The sequence below is a fragment of the Petromyzon marinus genome, unplaced genomic scaffold (genome assembly GCF_048934315.1).
Source record: "Petromyzon marinus isolate PM22_M1 ecotype Great Lakes invasive population unplaced genomic scaffold, UKy_Petmar_22M1.pri1.0 PM_Scaffold_25, whole genome shotgun sequence".
Classification (NCBI taxonomy): Eukaryota; Metazoa; Chordata; class Hyperoartia; order Petromyzontiformes; family Petromyzontidae; genus Petromyzon; species Petromyzon marinus.
In genome coordinates this window covers 1224575-1239263 of record NW_027423224.1, presented here as the reverse complement: position 1 = coordinate 1239263, position 14689 = coordinate 1224575, and the positions used below count along the sequence as shown (strand labels likewise).

The following is a 14689-nucleotide window of genomic DNA, read 5'->3' as shown; positions in this document are numbered from 1 at the left end:
ATTCCCGCTAACGACCAACACCGGTGACGATTATCTGAACCGGACCTGGGCCTCCCTCTAGGTCGACTCAGACTCAAATGAGGACCTGGTGCGGTGTGTAAACATTGCCACTAAGGATACAAAGGCGGTCGGGGTGGTGTAGGTCACTGTTGTATATGTTGGTTGTGAAAATTTTGATGAAAATAATAAAAATTAAATGAAATTTGGAATTTGCGTAATTATCCGCAATTATGTTAGGTGATGCAATTATGCGCATAAATTATGCTAATTCGAGATATAATCATATTCATTAATGCTCGTGTGTGTGATTATGCTATTGCAATCCGTTATTATGATTAGGCCCCGCCTCGCTGACGAGGGTCGGATTATCAATCGGAATAATACAATTCTTCGTATGAAGTTATGCAGGTGCTGTGAGCATGCCAGAGTCAGCTCGGCTTCCTTGTTTAACTTCGTATTATCGATCGGTATAATACAATTATTCTCGTTTTAACATTTACTGAGTGTATTAGTGTGTTTATGTCAGGTCTCCAAATTGAGATCTCAACGCAGAATACAGTTCTTATAAATAAGATTATTACGCACGAAATCAGGAAGGACACACGCAACCACTTCTGCGTTAATCAATTTTATTCTAAACAAAACTTTAACATAAGGATATGCGAACTCTCAAGCTCGGAATTTTCAACACAGCATCAACACAGTAAACATCAACGATTGCGTTGTTTCACTTTGACAACTGCACATATCATTAATTCCACTGCGTAACGCGAGCTTAATTGGTGATAGGGAGAGTCGTTAAAACATGCAGGCACGCTATTCTACACAAAAACTTTAACACTCTAATATGGGAATTTTTGTACTTGAAATTGTCAGCATAGTACTACAGGCAATGTTCATTTCATTGATCCATCTCTTCAACCCTCAATAATCACGTTGTTAATTGGGTAACGGAACAATTGATTGCTTCCTCTGGGTACCAGGAGCATATGGAAAATACGAATAAAAAGTCCTTAGTAGTTCATCCGACGATATTCATGCGAAAAGGCAGTCAAAACAATTATTATTCTCAAAGGCAAAAGTATACGTCAATGGATTCATCGGCAAGATTATGCCATTAAAAGAAAACGAACGACTGAGATACTTCTAAATGACTGTATCCACGTAACTCAATAGGCAGCAATGTTCTTCACGATCAGCACCTTGGAATGTCACTCTTCTTGATTGTCCCGATATGCGTGTTGTGTGTCTTCGTGAAGCAGACGCAGGGTGATGCGTCGTGAGGGTGAGAGTGTGGGGGGAGGGTTATACGAACTGCTTTGTTCTCTTGCTCGGGGCGTCGGCTTGGCTGCTCGTGCTGGCAGATACGGTCTCTTTCCACTGATGTAGTAGCTGCGCCGCACGTGCTCTCTGTGGAGATGCTCGAACGCGCTCTTTGCTGGTTCGCTGACTCTTTTGCTCATGGGCGGCTGGTCAGGCTCTTTCCATTGCTGGATGAGCCAAGTCAGCACACGCTTGGCTGCTGGCAGCTGGCACTCAATGTAGAATAAAAGTCTTTTAGCGATATTTCTTTCAGCTCTGAACTCACACTCGGTGGCACATCGCTACTCTGCCAGCCTCTCATCCTCGGTTGATCGCGGGGCCCCCTTGGAGCCTGCCGCTCGCCACCCTCTTCTGGCGCTTGCTGAGCTGTTGTCTTGTTGAACTGTCGAGTGTGCTATTGTCGCTCACTCTCAAAACTTGAAAATTGTATTTGCACACCTCTTACACAACTCTGATAGCTTAGTACGATACAGCTTATCGCAATCCTCGATTCTGCAAGCGACTCAAAACATCAGGATGAATGTATAATAACTTTCAGCGATACTCTGTCTGCCCATGCCGAACTCAGCACCTAACGTCCCCTCGCCCCTCTTCTCTGCGGGACACAGCACCCATTGCTAATGTCTCGAGGCCATGCCTCGGAGCTGGCTTGATGTCTTCTTCCGAACGCTGTCTCGCTGTCCTTTGCGGAGCTTAAATGTGAAATTCCCTCTCCTCTCTCCGCGTCTCTTGCGAGAGAGAGAAAAAAACAGATGCCCTCCCCGTCCGCTGTCTCACCGCGGTCGCGCGCGTGATTGCCCCCCTCCCCTTTTGGTGACCCCGGGCGGCTGTGTTACATCAAACAGGTTTGTTTGTGAATTGTCCTTTGGCAATCTGGAGATTTTGCAGATAGTCGCTAACCTCTCTTTGCCCCGGAGGTTATTATTTATTTATTTAAACGACCTTTTTACGATCTCCCGTTGCTGTTTGCTGGTCCTTGTCGTAGCGGTGTTTATTTATTTATTTCAGTTACTATTTTTAAAATATCGGCAAATATTATTATTGATTTTAATTGTGGAAAAAGGGCCATATACAACACCACCCACCCCCTCGTGTGCCGTTCCGGCCTTCATAGGTGCTCGCTAACAGCACTTGCCCCTACAGTCTGTTAAGGCTACACGGGGGATCTTTGTCTTTTTTGTAAGATGAGGTCTTGCAAAACAACACCCTTATGAACACAAACACGTTTCAGATTATAAAGGTACAGTGCAGTATAAATGAATGGATGATTGTGAGTAAACTCCTTTTTGTGAATGCCACCTATGATATATAAAATGTCTAACACAGAAGCATTGAACAATGAGCAGCTTTGCTCATGAACGTGTGTGCTCTGGTCACGTGCACCGCCATTGTGAGTGTCCCTCACTCACCGCGTGTTTGACTCCGCGGTTCCCGTGGGCTCAGTGAGTCAGCGCTGTCCCTTCCCCTGTCCACCCGGGTTTAGGCTGAGTGAGAACGAGATCAGAGACAGCGGACTCCAACTTTTAGCCGACGGGATGTTGGAGAGAGAAGGGAGTTTGGAGACGTTAGTGTTGAGTAATTTCCTGATGCACACACACTAATATAGGTACACCTAAACAAATATATACACATATACGGACACAAAACACAAATATACTCACTATACCATAATAATGTATTTAAACGTCGATTATAACTTAATTTATATGCACTCATCAATTAAGTTATTAGCCACACTTATTACAGCACTGTTAACCACTTAAATAACAATACAATTACATATTGACTTAAAGCTTTCGTGACTGCAGGAATTCATACTCTTTAGGTCTTTCGGTAAAGTCATGTAGATAGAAAATAATATTTGATTATTTTTCTATCTACGTGACTTTACCGAAAGACCCAAAGAATAACAATGCAATTACCATTGTCACATTACCTACTATAACCAATGATATTGTTTCAACTATATTGTGTTAATACAGTAGATCATCGATTATCCAGCAGCATCGGAGGGGAGGGGTACTGGATTTTCAAAAAACACCAGATGATCACATCATTATTTAAAATAGCTTGTTTTTGCACATTCTTGAATAAGATTATGTTTTTAGGTGTTCTGCATATATATTGACTGTTTCAAATAGTTTACGATATAAAAATCGCTTAACTAAATATACAAAGACAAAATAAATATCTTGCTGTAAATAGTGACTATTTACTGTACCGCACTCAGCACTCCAATATCGAAGACTCTGCATGGGGTGATGTGCGTACAACGCTCTTGTTCAACAACTTGTGTTAGACATCGACTTGTGTTTGACAACTTGTGTTTGACAACTTGTGTTTGACAACAACAACAACAACAACATGTGTTTGACAACAACATGTTTTTGACAACAACAACTTGTGGTTGACAACAACAACTTGTGTTTGACAATCGCCGGACTGATGCAGCCTTCAGACCGGTGCTCTGGCGAACGCCGAACTGCACGCAATTTTCGCCGGATCAAGCTGTATATTTACTCTTTCTATTACTGTAGTTGTTAGTCATGAAAATGTATATAAGTGCAGTATTTTCATTGTTTAAGTTGTATGTAGTGTATAATGTACTGTATACATTTTTTGATGCGGAAATGGGAGGATGTTCTGAGGAAATTAGGAATGAGAGGCTACTGGAACAGTTGTAGTGGAAATGCCGATATGCAGGCCAGGTGCTAAGTTACCTTGTGCCAGACAGTTGTCACTGGGGGTTTCCTTTAATTACATTGTGATGAGATGTTCAATGAAACGCTTTCAGGTGTGACCGCTTACAGAATGATGCAATATCGAAATTAAATCATGATTATTTGATCTATATATACATACACACAGATTCTACAGATAACTTTTAGCAGACTTTTGGGTCATATACTGTTCGGGAACACCTAATGAAGACCAGAACGGCACATGAGGGGTTGGGAGGCCAGCACCACACTCAGCCAACTGATATTTACTTACTACACCAGGTAGTAATTTAAGGCTGAGTCGACCTAGGTGAGGTCCACGGCCGTTTTAGATATTCATCAATGAAGTTAGCCATGAGCGGCAATCGAACCAGGTTTGTGGCTCACTGTGCTAACCACTGCACCACTACTTCCCATGCGCATGCGCATGCACACAAATATGCATGCACTAAGATACACATGTACCAAACACGCATAGAGATGGACTTACACAAATGCACACATAGTAGACATTCACACACACATCACATTCAACCCAAAAATCTAAACAGCAGTTGCTATTTGCAAGCTCCTATTAAAGTTGACACGAGGTTAATTTGTGCAGTCTCCACAAACACGACCCTCAACCACTATCCCATCAACCACCACCACCTCTCACCATCCCTCACCATCCCCCACTCTGTGCCCCGACCCTCCACCCATCCGCTCTGCCCCGACTAACCACCTCTTCTCTTCCTGCAGTCTGTATCTTTGTTCACTGACGGACAAGTCGGGTTCCTCTCTCAGTGTCATCCTCAAGGCCAACATAGGTTTGAAGATTCTCAGGTAAGCTCTGCTGTTCGTTTCTCACTTGCGCTCTGTGCACTAACTGCTAATTATTGGTGCAACGCGTTGTGAAGTAAACATTTGAATGTGAACACATTTAATCTTGCTGTCCTGCTTAATCGAGTCCACTTTAAAAATGTTTTACTGTAATCTTAACACATTTGTTTAGTTTATCACATAGGTTAAAGCAATATTCATATTCACAACATTGTTAGCAGATACATTAATTGAAAACATCTCCCTGTGTTCTCGATGAAAATGTACTTCACTTGTGTGTGATCCTCTCTTGTAACTTTGTGTTTATATAAACACAAACACTTCATATTATAAAGGTACAGTGCAGTATAATTGAATGGATGATCGCGAGTAAACTGATATTTGTGAATGCCACCTATTCTATATAAAATGTCTAACAGAAGCATTAAACAATGAGCAGCTTTGCTCATGAACGTGTGTGCTGTGGTCACGTGCACCGCCATTGTGAGTGTCCCTCACTCACCGCGTGTTTCACTCCGCGGTTCCCGTGGGCTCAGTGAGTCAGCGCTGTCCCTTCTCCCGTCCACCCGGGTTTAGGCTGCGTCGCAACGAGATTGGAGACAGCGGCCTCCGACTTTTAGCAGACGGGATGTTGGAGAGAGAAGGGAGGTTGGAGACGTTAGTGTGAGTAATGTCCTGATGCACACACACTAATATAAGTACACCTGAACAAATATATACACATATACAGACACAAAACACCAAGATACTCAGTATAGCATGATAATGTTGTATATTTAACGTCGATTATAACTTAATTTGTATGCACTTATCAATTAAGTTATTAGCCACACTTATTACAGCACTGTTAACCACTATTAAATAACAATACAATTACAATGGTCACATAACCAACTCTAACCAATGATATTGTTTTAAATTATATTATGTTAATATATTAGATCATCGATTATCCGGCAGCCAGATTTTCAAACACAACCAGATAATCGCATAATTATTTAAAATAGCTTATTTTTGCATATTCTTAAATACGATTATATTTTGATTTAAAGCTTTCGTGACTGCAGTAATTCATATTTTTAACTCTTTCAGTAAAGTCACGTTGAAGGGAAACAATAAAATATATATAAAACAATATATGTTTTATTGCTTTATATATTTTATTATTTATTGTTTCCCTTCAACGTGACTTTACCGAAAGAGCTAAAAATACGATTATATTTTTAGGTGTTCTGTATATATATTTAATGTTATTAAATAGTTTGCGATCTAAAAATCGCTAAAAGTAAATATACAAAGACAAAATGAATATCCTGCTGTAAAAAGTGACTATTTACTCTTCTTGGTTCTTTCGGTAAAGTCACGTAGAATGGAAATAATAAAATAATAAAAATAAAACATTATAAAATTATCGCGACGTTTTGGCCACAACATTTACTAACCGCACTCACCACTCCAATATCAAAGACTCTGCATGGGGTGATGTGTGTACTATGCTCTTGTTAAACAACTTGTGTTTGACAACAACAAAAACTTGTGTTTGTCAATAGTTGGACTGATGCAGCCTTCAGACCGGTGCTCTGGTGAATGCCGAATTCCACTCAATTTTCACCAGATCGCACTTTATACTTTCTGTTTCTATGACTAGTTATTAGTCATGAAACATTTATATACGTGCAGTATTTTCATTGTTTAAGTTGTTGTATGTAGTGTGTAATGAACTGTATATATTATTTGACACTGAAATAAAGCATAGCTGCTTGTTTTGTCATGCACTTTGTGCCGATCGCCGGACTGGTTCAGCTTTTGGAGCGGTTTTACCGGTTTCATCGGATGTTGGAACCCAGATAGGCACGCTCTGGATATAATCAATGATCATCTGTATTTAATGTCATAGATTACAATTAAGAATTTTATATAATGAACGGCTGCAATCTTGACATTAATTGCCCACCCATACGTTTACATTAATAACACCACAACCTGACTCTTATTAAAGCCATAAATCACCAATGGCTCTTATTCGCCAACCCGATACATTTGAACATTATTTGATCCTTACCCAATATACAGTTTAAACTAGCCTTTGCCTCGTGATGGGTTACGTGGACATCTGTGAAAAAGAGCTTTTTAGCTTTTCAGATTCTCTAATATAAATAAATATTCAGATTTATATTCTGGCTCCTCTGCCTGTATCTAGTGGCCTTGCATGGACAAACGCGATTTTTAATACAAAATATTGCAGACCTCGCCAAATGCGGTGGGTTACGTTCCTGTAAAATGCCGTGTTGGACAAAGCCACATTAAACAATTAATAGACAAATAGGATTGCGTTCCTGGGTCCGAAATGATTACTCCCTCTGTTTAGCTGATTCTACGAGATTTCCCCCCTTATTGTACTAAAAGGTGTTGAGTTGCTCTCCATTTCTTGTGAGTGTGTACACTTTTATTTTCCAGTTTCACCCCACTCAGTGCCTCTTCTCTCCCTGTAGTCTGATAGAGTGCTCACTGACGGACAAATCGATCCCAGCTCTCCATGACATCATGATCACCAACAAAGCATTGAGGAAGCTCGGGTAAGTTATGCAGCTTGTGTCTCATACGCGCTCTGATTGTTGCTACAAACAAAACAACTGAGATTCGTCAGTAACACTGTGGCCTTAGCAGGAGAAAATATGGAAAAGGCAACGTTTTGGAAATTGACCTTCACACCATGTTTGTGTGCTAAGAGAGCCATTGCCAGAAGTGGAGTGAGTAGTGGAGTGTATTCCAGTGCATTTAATATTCTCTTTGGTTCTTTCGGTAAAGTCACGTAGAAAATCAAATCAAATAATAATAATAGAATAGACGTTCCGATTGCAACACAAGCAACCATCATCAGGTAAGAATGAAAAAAATGGCAAACTTAGAAACACAATGCAACACAACACAGAACCGAACAGCACAACAGCCAACACCCCACCTGGTTGACCCCGCTCCTCCAAATAATGACAATATTCATTATCAGACCAATGAACATGACCAAACGACTGGAAATGCGCCTGATCTTAAATCTGCAAGATAAGCAGGCTTTAGCCTGGAGTGCTGAGACGGGTGACCACCGCACATAACCACAGGAGTTATAGGCAGCAGAGCTAAGTTGCAGACAACAGACTGCAGTGTGCAGCACAATCCACCGTTGTACTTCACTACGATCCTAGATCTGCAGTCCTTGCCATCACAGGCCTGCACTGACCCGCGTGGTGAAGTATGGTGAAACAGCTCTCATGGCATGGAGAGACCTTCATCCAGCATGGTTGTTGTGGGGGCTGCGTGGGTCTTTGTGTGAACCCGCGTCAGCGTGAACCTCTCTCTTGCTGCAGGGTGGATGGCACTCGCTTCAGTGAGGAAGGGAAGCAGGAGTTGAGGAGCAGATGGACTCACCGAGGAGGCCTGGATATTTAGATATAAGCTGAGAGGCCGTGCTGGCCCTGCAGCAGATGGAGCTGGTCCACGCACGACTTGAACAGCAGCCCGGCTCATTTTACCTCCATCGCTCCGATCGTCGACCCTGACTCTGAGACGACAATGAGCTGGGAGCTTTCTCTGTGAGCTCCACATGGAGCCAAGGGTGAACGCGACTCCAAGATGCTGATGAGTGTGGTGATTCCAATAATGTGTAATAATGTGTAAGTGTATTTATGAATATGTGGTATAGGGAAGCGATGTTGGTGGCATGTGGAAGGGGTGTCGGTGGCTTTTAAATGGTCTGGCAGCTCACCATTGTTTAACTGAGTAGGAATGTTTGTCATGAATGTGCGTACATAGGGGTGTGTATCACACTCATGCAGATATCCTCGTCTATTTATGTATGACTTCAATATTCACCCTCTATCTTTTTTATATTCATGCATTTTAACTTTCAGTTGCGCTATGATCGGTCTAAAAATAATCTTCCAAGCCGACTTCAGATATAAGAAATGTACTAACGATTGTTATAAAGTTGTTTTACTCTGAATTCTCTTTCATTGCTCTAATTGATTAGTTTTCGATTTTGGTGCCTCGGATCACACTTGCAATTGAAACTATCCAGGTTAAAAACCTGGCTAAACAAATACACTTGATATTTCTTATCTTTGATTATACACATCTGTATACCAAATAACAGCACTTCAGCCTCGAAATGCTTAACAACGTATCAATAATTCAATTTTAATGTATACATTTATTGGCAGACTGTCATTGTCTGGATGTGGTCTGGGAATGTTTATTGCTGTTGTTTTACTGCCTTTCCCAAGCTTGGGAACTGATGCAATTTGAACTTGCATACTTTTAGGTATTTGTTTAAGTAACGCCATGGTGGTGTGATGTCATCTTCCTCGCCTGGTATGCAAGAGTTCAGGGGTTGGATTTCGACCCTGACACCTGCTGTATAGTTGGAGTCTGCATGTTCTCTCCGTGGTCACTTGTTTTTTTTTTCCTCTGGGTTCTCCAGTTTTTCTCTCCATATTTAGAAACATCCGTTTACATGTATTTGCTGCTATAAATTTTCACGTGATAATCCACTTCCTCGAGCTATTATTAGTGGCTTGCTTCTGAAAAATTAGATAATAGCTCTGGGCCTTTCCTGGTAAGATAAAAAAAAGAGTTTAGTTTCATTTGTATATTTTAAGTGATTTGTTCACCTTTACTTTACTGTGCACTCTTATCGTGTTGTATTGTATTGGTTGTTGTAACTTTTGTCCTGTCTCTACTGCACTCATTGCATTACTCCAGTATACATGTTCAGATTCTGCTATTAAGTGTAGATTTATATTTATATACTCAGCCTTAACTGAGTATCCATCGCAGTGTGTAAACATCAGCACTGGGGAGACAAAGGTGGCCGAGCGTGGCACTGGCCACACCACACCCTCGTGTGCCATGTCAGCCTGAATAGGTGCTAACTAACTGGACTTTCCCATACAGCTTGTGGAGGCTACATGGGGAATCTGTGTATGTTTCCTCGTGTGTGTGTGTGTACTGTATATGGGGGATCTGTGTTGTACTTGTGTGTGGGGGTAGCCGTGGTTTAGATGGTGATGATGAAACACGGGAACAGAGAAGAGACTCCCAGCGACTCCACTCCTCCGCTCCCAGTGTCAGCGCGTTGAGCTTTTGATGCAGGAGGTTTAGGAAATGTCCATTTGTCTGACTCCACTTGCTTCTCTTGCTTGTCAAGCATTCTAACTTCTCGCATGGACTACGTGCTGGAAAATACAAACTCGGTGTAACTCACAAGAGGACTCTCCTGGTTACTCATGCGGCGTTGCCATTTAAATATTTCAATGTTATTGAATAGTTTTGATATTGTGCGCAATGCTATCATCGACCGTACTAATGGTGTCACGAGACTAATAACATAATGTTTGGATATCTCACGGTGCAGTGCAAGCATTTGTGTTCGATAGCGGCCCACAAAAGTGGATATCACAGAGCTACCAGTCAAATGCATTCCACTAACACTCGGTTTCAGACAGACCCATAAACTGAGATATCCGCAGACTCACATTTAGATATAAAGACTCATATAGACACAAAAAGACAAACAGAGAAATGTACTCACACTGAGCTAGAGACTTACAGGGATGCATAGACTCACACAAGGCACACAGTCTCGCTTCGACAAACACACTCACAAAGAGACTCATATCAACTCAAAGCTACAGACTCACGAAAACGTCCAGAGAATCATACAGAGAGCCCCCCCCCCCAACTAGCACCGCCCACTCTACCACTAGGGATGCCCATTCCATCATGAGACCCGCACACTCCCCAACGAGGCCCGCCTACTCCCTCACTTAGCCCAACCCACTTCATCACTAACCCAGCCCACTACCATTAAGATCTGCCAATTTCACAGCTTGCCACGCCCACTATACCACTAATCCCTCCCACTATTATCCCACTCCTAGTTAATTTTCTGATCTTTAACCGTCTGGACCACTGTTATTCTCGTCGTCTTGGTCTCCCTGAATCAACCCTCACTCTCCTCCACAAATACAAAATTCTTCCGCACAAGTTATTTTCAATCTGCCATTTATTTTTTTACATTTTGCCTCTCCTACTTCAACTTCACTGGCTTCCCGTTCACTACCGCTGCCTTTTAAAATGCCTGATGCTCATCTTCAAATCTTTCTAGGGCCTTGCCCTACCTCATCTTGCCCCTCATCTCCTTCCATGTGCCCTCTCGTCCTCTCCGTTCCCAATCTTCCCTGTCCCTCCATCTCCCTACGCCCAATCCTTCTCTCTGGACACCTCCACTGGAATAACTTTCCCCAGCACATTAAGCAGTCCCCCTCCTTAACCTCATTCTGTTCCTCTCTTAAAGCCTCACCGCTTCTCCATTTCCCATTCTCTACCCCTCCCTCCCCTATCATTTTGTCTTCTGTTTTCAGATGGCTGATGTAGATGCAGAGTAACAACTACAATTTCACATTCAGGTGGTCAAGCCAGCTAACCACGTCAAGAGTAGCGCAGTGTGTCATTGTCATGTGGATCGGACATTGCTTCATTGTATGTTGATTGGTCTGTTCTGGATGACCACAGTTGAACACTGGAGAGTTTTTAATTTTCCATTTGTGCATCAGCTATCTGCATCTGCCATGGTTTGTGCAGTGGATGCGGTTTAGGGTGGACCATGAGCTTCTTGGAAGATCAAACCCAGGGATCTGCCTTGGGCCTTTCACAAGGTGTTCGTTAACATCTCGCCACCAGATGAAGTGAACACCACTACGGTGTGCTCGGGATGGGTGTTCAGTCGTGATAATTTTAATCCATTCTATCTCACACCTGCCCACCGTGTCGTGGCAGTTTTTCTGTTTTTCCTGCATTGCATTTTTTATTTTAGAAAATATTTAATCTGGAAAATCCATTGCGATAGAATATCTTACGTGCAACGGTGCAAAGGAATATCAGGTGGAGCAGTTGCAGTGCTTAGATGCACCACACGACAAACCCATGGCCTGAAAGCAGTCGAGTGAAGAAGAATCAGTCCTGCCCCCCCTCGCTTCACCAACCCATACAGGGCGTAATGGTGAAATATAGAAAAAAAGCATTTACTCGTTGGTTCTATTCGGTAAAGTCACGTAGGTAAAAAAGAAAATAACAAAAATCACGACGTTTCGGCCACAACACAAGTGGCCTTTCAGGTGAAGGGACCGTGCTGTCATGAGGACAGCGTTGGAGTGAAGACAGCCAAGCCCAGGTCGCGTCCTTTAAGCTATGTGGGAGGAAGCAAAACGCTTGACAAAGGAATTCGCATAAAAATGAGTATGATGTACGTAGGAGGTGCATGGGCCATGATGGACCAGGAGCGGGTGGGGACCATGACGGACCAGCAGCGACCGAATTCGCGAGCACAAATCAGATTTGAAACACGGCAGAACGAATTCTGCCGTAGCTGACCACTGTTACAACGCTGTGGGTGATCATCGATATAGTTTTCTCCGATACCAAGGTTCTCTGCAAACCCACGGGTTTTTATCAGAGATTTGTCCACGAGGCAATTCAGATTTACAAACACAGACACAATTTCAACCGAGAGGATGATTTCAAATTAAGCAATCATTGGAAAGATGTTCTAAATCAAACCACACATTAAACAAATTTTCAATGGTACAGTAATTTTTTCTTCAAGTAGTGGTATTCCAAACTTTCACAGCTGCATATTTCACTCCACACACTCACTCCACTCACTCACTCACTCCGCTCACTCACTCACTCCACTCACTCACTCCACTCACTCACTCCACTCACTCCACTCACTCACTCCACTCACTCCACTCACTCACTCCACTCACTCCACTCACTCCACTCACTCCACTCACTCACTCCACTCACTCACTCCACTCACTCACTCCACTCACTCCACTCACTCACTCTACTCCCCCCCCCCCCCCCGCTGCTGGTCTGTCATGGTCCCCACCCGCTCCTGGTCCATCATGGCCCATGCACCTCCTACGTACATCATGCTCATTTTTATGCTAATTCCTTTGTCAAGCGTTTTGCTTCCTCCCACATAGCTTAAAGGACACGACCTGGGCTTGGCTGTTTTCACTCCAACGCTGTCCTCATGACAGCACGGTCCCTTCACCTGATGAAGGCCACTTGTGTTGTGGCCGAAACGTCGCGATTTTTGTTATTTTCTTTTTTACCTACGTGACTTTACCGAATAGAACCAAAGAGTATGGATCCTTGCAGTCACGAAAGCTTCAAATCTAGAATTGATAACCTCTACGGGGAGGGCTTTCACCTATCTGTTAGCGCTTTCAACAGACAACGGGACAATAAGTCAAAGCTCATCGAGACGCTGACCTTCCTCAAAAGATGCCGCGACAACAAGGTAATACCCATCGCTTTCACACTAACATCTGCTGCTGTATCCTCACCGAATTCTAAACAGATTCTGTTTAAGGCCAGCCTATCTTTTATCTCAGAGAGGATAAGACTACTCCGTTTTGACTCGATACTTTAGACAAGACTCTCCTACAAGCTCATTTAACGCTAACACAAAAATGTCACCTGCTGATTGGAACCACGTAGACAACATGACTGCTTCTTCTGCCGATTCACTTTCAGTCAAATACAAAGCTAACTTGATTTCTAAATTCAACCACCTATCGAAGAAGAACCCAGTCCCACATATAACAAAACTAGACGTTAACAAAATCGTCATTAATCAGAGTAGCACCCCGATTTCGGACAATCTGAAAACAGTACTGGCTAGAGGGCTAAATTTTGCTGTCACCCCGAAACATTCCTGTAGATATCATCTTTCAGGTCGATGCGGCCCTTAAAGGCATAGGACACATCCAAGCAGACGTTGCGAGAGCTGAAATATCCACTATTCCTAAGAATGCTAAGAAATGTTGATTTAAAGCTTTCGTGACTGCAGTAATTCATATTCTTAGCTCTTTCGGTAAAGTCACATTGAAGGGAAACAATAAAATAATAAAATATATATAAAACAAGAAAAAAATTCTCACGACGTTTCGACCATAACACAAACCATCGTCATCAGGTGTGTCGGTTTGCATACATTTATTTATTTTTAAACGGTGTATTTTAAACGGTGTTCTTTGTAAGCCATCTGGCTACCATGAGAGATTCGTTCATGAGGCTATCCACATATACAAGCACAGAGACAATTTCAACCGAGAAAATGGATTCTGGCTTAGCAATCATTGGAAAGATTTGATAAACCATTTCAGGTCTTAATTGATTGTTCACGCTTACAGTGGCTTTCAGACAGCATACATTAATTTTTCGTCTCCCCCCTCCTCTTTTCAGAACATAGATGGACTAGTTCTTCTAAATAAACTGCCAAATCGCTGCACGTGGTGCTGACGTTTTTTATAAATATATAAATGCACCGTTTAAAAATAAATAAATTTATGCAAACCGACACACCCTGATGACGACCGTTTGTGTTATGGTCGAAACGTGAGAATTTTTTTTATTGTTTTATATATATTTTATTACTTTATTGTTTCCCTTCAACGTGACTTTACCGAAAGAGCTAAGAATAATGCTAAGAAACCCATTAGCAACACAAGCAAAAATGAACGCTCTGAACTCGCGAATTTAAAAACCAGAAGTGATATAGTCATCCTCTCAGCCGACAAAGGCAACGCTACTGTAATTATGGATAAAGATTCGTACAACAACAAAATCCAGAACCTACTCAACGATGGAAGTTACTCAAACATTAAAAATGACCCTACTAATAGCCTAACTATAAAAACCAACAAGATCATCACAAGTTCGACCTCCCTAATCGAACCAACTAAACGTCCCTCCTTAAA

The 14689-nt window shown here is 42.2% G+C and overlaps 1 protein-coding gene across 4 annotated transcripts in view; it reads left to right on the top strand.

Annotated features, from left to right (window-relative positions):
- Window positions 1-8862, top strand: part of LOC142923039 (NACHT, LRR and PYD domains-containing protein 3-like) — a 32100-nt gene extending 23238 nt beyond the window's left edge. For 3 of the 4 annotated variants that reach the window (XR_012940487.1, XM_076063964.1, XM_076063966.1), the window contains 4 exons: window positions 4785-4868; window positions 5442-5528; window positions 7358-7441; window positions 8228-8862. Coding sequence is in view for 3 of the 4 variants with exons in the window: in XM_076063964.1 (XP_075920079.1) it covers window positions 4785-4868; window positions 5442-5528; window positions 7358-7441; window positions 8228-8309 (337 nt within the window). In the remaining variant the exon portion in view is untranslated. The remainder of the gene's footprint in view (window positions 1-4784; window positions 4869-5441; window positions 5529-7357; window positions 7442-8227) is intronic. The other variant, XM_076063965.1, reaches the window with a different exon arrangement.
- The last annotated feature ends 5827 nt before the right edge of the window (window positions 8863-14689 follow it).